General features: G+C 36.6%; 1 protein-coding gene across 2 annotated transcripts in view; it reads right to left on the bottom strand.

The window, feature by feature from the left end:
- LOC138946945 (uncharacterized) overlaps positions 1 to 8,883 on the bottom strand; it is a 57,521-nt gene that overhangs the window by 11,099 nt on the left and 37,539 nt on the right. For both annotated transcript variants that reach the window (XR_011449477.1, XM_070318385.1), the window contains exon 11: positions 4,134 to 4,150. Coding sequence is in view for 1 of the 2 variants with exons in the window: in XM_070318385.1 (XP_070174486.1) it covers positions 4,134 to 4,150 (17 nt within the window). In the remaining variant the exon portion in view is untranslated. The remainder of the gene's footprint in view (positions 1 to 4,133; positions 4,151 to 8,883) is intronic.

Below are 8,883 nucleotides of genomic sequence, written 5' to 3'. Positions count from 1 at the left end.
CAAACATACCGCATTTAAACTAACAACGACAGGCTTGAACACATGAAACTGAATATAAAATCCATGAGTTGAGTTGTTTTCTACAATTAAACCATCGAAGCCTTCTTCATGATGAAGCCTGTGCTGCGACTTCTGTCTTGTGTGTGGCGCACGTTATATGTCAAAGCGGCACCGCCCTGATATGGCCCTTCGTGGTCGGCTGGGCGTTAAGGCCTAAAAAAAAAATAGGTGTGGTTACGGTAACCCGACCTACCCTAATTTTAGGGGCCGATCCTATAACTTTTTATTACATTTGTCAAACAAAACAAAAAAAACAAAAAAAACGAGTGCATAAAACGCAATGAAAGCGAAAGCGCGCGAGTCGCACACTTATTTCCCTGTCAAGTAGGTTTAATTTGTACACATTAGAAAAAAAAGTAAAAAAAAAAAAAAAAGTGATTGCCTAACTACCTACCCTATTTTTTTTGGCTATGTTACCGTAACCACACCTATTTTTTTTTTTGGCCTAAGCAAACAAACAAACAAAATTCTTCATGATCCGCTAATTTGCTTTGGATAAAAACTACTGAGACAGATCACAAAACGTATCGTTTCCGTTTGATGTAAGCTTATTGATTGACTAAGGAATAATTAATTGAAATTCTTGCAAGAGGATGAAAGTCGCTTGTTCATTTCAGTGCTTGTTATTCTCTCAGGTGCCAGGAGAATGGTTCCGTACAACTCTCGGTTACTCTATTACACATGTCGTATGCATAAAGAGCGATTACTTCCCTTTGGTTATTTGATATCTTAAAGGTGGTCGTCTGCATTTTTGCTTTTTTTCAATAATCTTATGGTTAGATTTCGCTAAAACGTTATGTCAGATGATGAATGAACCATGGGAAAAAAATGTTATAGAAAAAAAATATATGTAAAAAAAGATTTTATTTTTGGGTAGCGTGACTCACGCTTCCAATATGTTGTTTTCTGTTTGCTGAGAACATGTGCTTTGCCTAAAAATACTGACCAATCAAATTCATGTCACTATGCTTATAGCCACGCCCAAACAAGTGCAGCAACAGTTTGACACTGGAGCGCTGTCCACGCTTTTTTTTAAACGCACGAAATGCACGGGATTTAAGAGGAGTTTTGCGCTTGGCATTTTCCAAATAAGGATATCCTACTATGAGTACTACGCTGGAATACTACAATGAATTTTCAAACGGCTACACTGGCTTCGTCTTTCCTGATCGAAAGGGGGTGTATTGTTGATATTTGTAGATAATAGACTCTGCATTTTAATGGTCAAATGGCGATTTCGGTATAAAAATGTAGACAAGGACCTTTAACATCGCTCTGCCTCATTCTGTTTAAGATTCTTTTTACACACACAGTTAGTTTGAAAACGTCTGAGCAGTTTGTTTTGTGGTTAAAACTACGCGCATACGCTCACTGAAAATAATGTAGGGAATAAAACAGAAAACACAGTTGACTGTAAAGTGTGACTGTAAAGTGTGACTGTAAATTGTGACTGCAAATTGTGACTGTAAATTGTGACTGTAAATTGTGACTGTAAAGTGTGACTGTAAAGTGTGACTGTAAAGTGTGACTGTAAAGTGTGACTGTAAAGTGTGACTGTAAATTGTGACTGTAAAGTGTGACTGTAAAGTGTGACTGTAAAGTGTGACAGTAAAGAGAAACAAAAGAAGAGTAAGCGGTAGTCCAAAACAATGTACCCAATTTGATTTTTTTCTTAAAATTCTGTTTGATCATTCTTAATATTTAGGCAAATTAATTCAGAAAGCAATCAACATTGACATATATAGAGTTCATTTTAAATTAGGAAAACACGCAACACAGTGTGTGTTGATAACAGATAATTAAAGTGCACATTTTCACCCAATTGTAATCGAAGTTAGCAGAGTGCATTGCATAACCGAGCGAGAGTTGTGTATCATAATTATAAATATAGTGCATTTCAGAAATGAATAAAGCGTGCAATGTGTCAGCTTGAAAAAAGTTATACACGAAGGATATGTGTGACAGCCTTTGCATGCATGTGCACAGATAACAGATTGTATGCAAGGTGACGGGATTTGAATCCGGTTTGCAGTGCGATTTAACAAAACACATAAGCAACATAACTATAAAGCTGCAGAGGCACAACAAGAAAAATGGTGATGAATCTATCAACAGGTACGGTATCTACAGGTACAAAATGAAATCACTTCCTCTGTATTCTAGGCCCTACGAACAGCGCTCCACGCTAACGAAGAACTGAAATCGTCGCAAAATTCAGAATAAAAAACAAGAAAGGTATGTTGTTGGGAAGTTAAATTATTGACAAAACAAAACCGACATCAGGCGGCTGAATATTTTGTCAGATAAGTTTTGTCTAATTAGTGTTTGTCTGTGCACTGACAAGACCGCCGGGTCGATATATCTGTGAACGTAACGTTTTGTTTTGTCAATAATTCAACGTTCCAACTACATACATTTCTTGTTTTTTGATAACGAAGAACTGATTTGTTTTTAAGTTGGAACAGTTGTTAATAAGATGAACATTAGTGTAGTAGTGAATATAAAACTGTTAGTACGGCCAAACATTTGTCAGGTGGAGAAAGAAATACAATTATTAGATCGTTAAAAACACACACACAAAGTGTTCATTGGTGTTTTATCGTGATAAGTAAAAGGGAGGTGCAATTTAAAAGCTACAAATCTACACACAACAAAATGCAACAAGATATCAGAAGTTAGTGCATCTATGCGTCTACGTTTCTTAATTAAGAAGGAAGGCATTGTTGACTTACTTGGTCTCATCCAATCCACGAAATTCGCTAAACTGAACATACTTGGAAACAGTCTCAATAGGAATGTTTCACACAGTACATGTTGTACACAGTACATGTTGTGTCCTTCCAAAATTTGAAAAAAATGTACTGAGACTTCGTTAGCCAAAAGTTTAAGTATTCTTGCTAAATGAGAAAATATCGGTTGTAAATTTGGTCATCATTTATCATAGTATATGTAATTATTTGCATAAAATCAATTAGTTATTTATTGGTACTGCCTGTATTTCCATAAATACCATCCAAATATTCATATTTTGACCGTAAATCATTTAGTTCCATAAAAATGAACTGGGTAGTTGTGTTTCTGTTTGAATCATGTGGTTACTATCCTTTTATTCTTATTGATTAATTGAAATGTTCAAACACTACTCCTCAAACCGATCAATTATCATAAACCCTAACACTTTTAAATGAATCTGCCTTCCTTCCTGAAGAGTTAGTACCTTTTTAGCTTTCTTTCTTAGGATTGCTATAAACCACGAGGCCCAAGCGATATGGCGCAGCCGACGCATTCCCTCTGAAATCAAAAGTAAGCAAACATTATTATCGTTAAAATTCACATTGTGGTTGTGTGTGTGGGGGGGGAGAGAGGGAGAGATAATGACGAGAGAGAGAGAGAGAGAGAGAGAGAGAGAGAGAGAGAGAGGGGAGAGAGAGAGAGGAGAGAGAGAGAGAGAGAGAGAGAGGAAGGGAGAGAGAGAGAGAGAGGGAGAGAGAGAGAGAGAGAGAGGAGAGAGAGAGAGAGAGAGAGAGAGAGAGAGGAAGGGAGGGAGAGAGGGAAGGAGGGAGGGATAGAAAGAGAGTTCATTGCGTCGATCTTAAAGACTCTCAACCACCCCACCTTCCAAAAAAAAGAAGAAAAAAAAAGAAAAAAAAAGAAGAAAAAGAAAAAAAAAGAAGAAAAAAAAGAAAAAAAAAGAAGAAAAAAAAAGAGAAATTAGTGTTTTTTACTCGACTAACTAGGCTTGAAAATAAGTGCGTATGCAGCACGAGGCAAGGTTTGTCAATTCAGGATTTTTTTCTAAAAATAATAAAACAGGTAAAAGGAGATATACCAAGCCTAGGAATTATCCACACATTCCTAGGTCGGTGTCCAGTTTTCATGATGTGAATAACGAGCTCTCCCTGCAGGATACAGTGACAAAACTGATAACAAATTGAGATGAAAATAACACTTTGCAGAGTGACTCTCATGAGAATATACTGAATCATCTAAATGACCTGCGTACATTGCACCAACGAACAATTATAAAGATACTTACTGGGCCCCGGAAAAGGGTACTTTGTCTTTTTGCTCACCACATCAGTTCGGACGACTGCACAGTTTGGCCAAAGACATGATTGTGAAACATCAACATTTATTTCTCTCTCTGTCTGTCTCTTTGTCTCTGTCTCCCACACACACACACACACACACACACACACACACACACACACACACACACACACACACACACAGGATTGCACACACACTCACACTCACACATACGCACGAATGCATTCATTAAAAAGAACTTTCTTTTAACTTGAACATCAACTTGTATTTATTACATGTAGTGCCTTGAGGAAGACCCAACGCGTGCATCAACTAAATGTACACTATTGTGCATTTTCATGCGCGTTTAAGCAGACGGTACAATATATCAGCTAGTTATGTCTCGTATGGACACAAATGCTGAAATAGGCAATAAATATTAGCATGTACAAATGGCACTCTATCATTGCTAATACAGCTACATGTTGAATATCACCTCTCTCTCTCTCTCTCTCTCTCTCTCTCTCTCTCTCTCTCTCTCTCTCTCTCTCTCACACACACACACACACACACACACGCACGCACGCACGCACGCACGCACGCACGCACATACACACACAAACACACTCACACACACATGTGTACACACACACACACATGCTCTCTCTTTCTCTCTCTTCCTCTTATACAGTTTTCAAGATGATATCAACATATTTCAGTTCGATGAAGCACTGTTTGGCTGCACAATAAGGCAACTAGCACCGTACATCATAACTTACACACAGATTATGAACGTAAAATCACAGATTCCTACATTAGTATATCACAGCAACGTTTGGCACAGAGAGCACATTGCAACATATGCGGTTGTATATATATATAGAACAATAATATTGAGCGGAAAAACAACTTACGCTCTTTGGCAAGAAAGCATTAACAATGTACAAAATTCGTCCAATTTCATTCAGTCATTAATTCCACCAGTTATCTCAAAACAATACTAGTTCTTACATACTTCTAGCTATATAAAGTGGCAGTGGAGAGGAGTCAAGCATAGTTGGATCTTAAAGGCACCGCGTGTCACGTGTAATCGTATTCACCTGCACAGATCTGTCCAGGGTTAAGGCCAAAAACTAATATATGTTGGTTTAGGGTAACCAGACCGACCCAATTTTTTCCTGCACATTTTTTTAACCATACCGAGACTAAGGGAAGTAACTTCCTTTAAACTCGACTGAATCTTTAAATAAAAAAATTAAATAAAAAAAAAGCCGACCTACCGACCCTATCGTTTTTGGTCACGTTACCCTAAACCAACATTTTTATTGTTTGTGCCTAACATTTGAGAAAAACATAATTTCACTGGAACACATATGAAATATCAACGGTATGGCTGCATTCTGTGCATAGTTGACATACAATTGACACAGCTGTAACTAACGAAATTAATCATACACAAATTCCTGCTCTGCACAGAAAGCAGGCAGGATGTTGATTTATGGTAAGTGTTCAAGTGGCAGGATGTTGATTTATGGTAAGTGTTCAAGTGGCAGGATGTTGATTTATGGTAAGTGTTCAAGTGGCAGGATGTTGATTTATGGTAAGTGTTCAAATTGGAGGATGACGTTTGCCAATATGAAAACCTCAACAGATATGTGATGGTGAACATGGTCGCTAACACGAGAAGAAATGTACCTGTAATAATTAGCCAGGGAAAGGGCGTGTTGTTCCAGTGGTACCTGTGATGAAAGGACACCCTGGGGCCCAGCCAAAAGTGTCCCTACATTGCAGGTGGCCTGTCATGACAGGTATGTTTGGTAGAGATAATACTCTGATCGGAGGAGCCACGTGCACATTGCACGGACCACTGTCTATAGAACATTGTTACATGACTGTACTTGTGTATTATTCATAGTGAGCAGGCCAAGAAGCACCTTCAACCATCAATGTTAGGCACAAAAAAAAATTAGGTGTGGTTACGGTAACATAGCCCCAAAAAATAGGGTAGGTAGGTAGGCAATCACTTTTTTTTTAAAACTTTTTTTTCTAATGTGTACAAATTAAACCTACTTGACAGGGAAATAAGTGTGCGACTCGGGCGCTTTCGCTTTCATTGCGTTTTTTGCACTCGGTTTTTTTGTGGTTTTTTTTGGTTTTTTGACAAATGTAATAAAAAGTTATAGGATCGGCCCCTAAAAATAGGGTAGGTCGGGTTACCGTAACCACACCTATTTTTTTTTTAGGCCTTACCTAGATGTGATACCGAATGGAAATAGTCAACGACTAGGCCAAATTTCTCACCTGGTCCCTCTGTTCAACTGATCACAGGCATTTTTTCCTTGCTCTTGACAGGGACAGTCCGGAGCAAAGAAAATTAAATAGCTTGAACTTTGCAAAATCACCACCGTACCAAACAGATTATGTGCGTGCTCTTGTTGCTATGCTCTTGTTGCTATGCTCTTGTTGCTATGCTCTTGTTGCTATGCTCTTTTTTCTTTTTTTTTTTTTTTCTTTTTATTCTTTTTGACCTCAGTTGCATGCAGGCTGCTTCAACCCTTCCTTGTTTTCTCCTCTCTTTTTCTTTCCTTTTTTTTTTTTTTTTTTTCCTTTTTTTTTTCTTTTTTTTTCTGTCTTTTTTTCTTGTAAATAGGCGGTGAACATCCTTCTTCATTGGTCTTTTTTCTTCTTTTTTTAACTCCAACATAGAGGTATATTACACTCACGAGACATGGACATTTTCTCTTTACAATGGAAATATTCCTTATATTTACAAATCAAATTTTCTACTTAATATTTGAAACTCGAAAATTACGAACACTGATCCCTGACAAGTTGTCTTTCTAAAAATACTAATACACATTTTCCCAATTAATATTACGTGATTTACAAAATTTCTCATCTTTTTACAACAACTTGTGTCTTGATAGCCAAATATTATATTCTGCATCTTAAAATTAACCCTCAATCCAGCCTTTTCCTCTATCCAGTTTTCTATCTTCGTCCAAAACAACTTTACCGGTATGCACTCATAAAAGAAATGTTCAACAAAATCAACTTCCGTCCAACAAATACAACATCTGTTATTCTCCCTGACTTGCATTTTACATAATAAAATATTTGTTGGATATATGTTATGTAAGATTTTCCATTGCAATTCTCTTAACCTCACTTCTTTGGAAACATGGGCAAGTGTCCAAATTTCCTTATCTACTTGTACACCAAACTTCCTCAACCAAAAATTATATACACAAGGTTTTTCTACAGCAGTATCTACACTTTTCTTTTCTATCATTTTTCGTATTTGGCTTATTTTTATCATATACAGGCTACCATCAAACAATTGCTTATCCATCTGGACAATAATATGTTTATTTTCAATCCAATTAACCCATACTTTGGGTAATGCGTTTATTAATGCCCAATAATCCAATAAAATATTTGCATTATTCTTTCCAATTTGTATATATACCTCTGCTGCTGACTTCAATCTCTTTTCTTCCACTATAAACAAATCACTTACTCGTTCAATCCCAGCATTTTTCCAATACAAATAAAACAACATTTTCCCTTTATACCGAATCAAATCATTACTCCACAAAATCTGTTTATAAAAATTGTTTACATCAATCTTATCATGTTCCATCCTACGCTTGTAACTCAAATGTGTCCACACTACCCTCTGCCAAAATGGGCTTCCAATCATTGTCAAATTCAATTCCTTACTCGGTTTAACATTCAAATCAAAACAACCATACCCTGAAACAACATGTCCCAGAAACCATAGTGGTATAAACGTCCAATTTGCTCCCTTCTCTTCATACAAACGTCCGACCCATTGTAAATAAAAAGACTCTTGCATCCTGTGCACATTTAGCATTTTCAACCCACCTTCACTTATTTCTTTCTCCATTACTTTTCTTTTCACTTTTTCAAATGCTTTTTTATTCGAACACTTTCTCTGCCAAATAAACTTATAAAACAATCTATTTAACTCTGTCAAAACCCGCTCTGGCAATCCAATCGTCTGCATCACAAATACTAGCTGTGAAATAAAAAAACATTTGATTATTACAATTTTACCGTGAATCCTTAAATCTCGTCGACTCCATATCTTAATCAACTTCTTAATCTTCTGAACTCTTAATACCCAATTCTGTTCAACAGTTATTGCTCTATCATTATTTACGAAATATATACCTAAAATCTTAATCTTCTCTGTGCACTCAAAGGGCAACTTTTGCTGACCACAATGCTGTCCAATTTTCATTATTTTGGTTTTATTAACATTCAGGGTCAGTCCTGAAAACTTTGCAAACTGTATTATTATATCTTTAATTTTAAAGACATCACCACTGTTCTGTAAAAATATTGTTGTATCGTCTGCTAACTGTTTAATTTTTAGGGCACTCTCCTCGCCCACCTTTGAGGGTAATTCAACACCCGTTATATCACTTTTCCTAATTTTAATGGCAAGTATTTCCACCGCCAATATAAAGGCCAGGGGTGAAAATGGACAACCTTGTCTTATACCACACTTCAAGGGAAACGGTTCTGAAATCCACCCTCCGTGATTAATACTACTAAAAGTGTCTGTCATTAAAAGCTTAACCCATTTTTGAAAATCTTCACCAAAACCATATGATCTAAATGCTTCTATCATAAATTCCTTATAAATGGAATCAAACGCTTTACGATAGTCAAGGGCCAATATAAACCCAGACTTATTCGTTCGATTTAAATACTCTATTACGTCATCTATTGTACGAATCACGGTTCCAATATTCCTTCCTTTTA

The sequence above is a fragment of the Littorina saxatilis genome, linkage group LG14 (genome assembly GCF_037325665.1).
Source record: "Littorina saxatilis isolate snail1 linkage group LG14, US_GU_Lsax_2.0, whole genome shotgun sequence".
NCBI lineage: Eukaryota > Metazoa > Mollusca > Gastropoda > Littorinimorpha > Littorinidae > Littorina > Littorina saxatilis.
The sequence above is the reverse complement of the archived record's forward strand: the minus strand, read 5'-3'. Positions and strand labels throughout refer to the sequence as shown.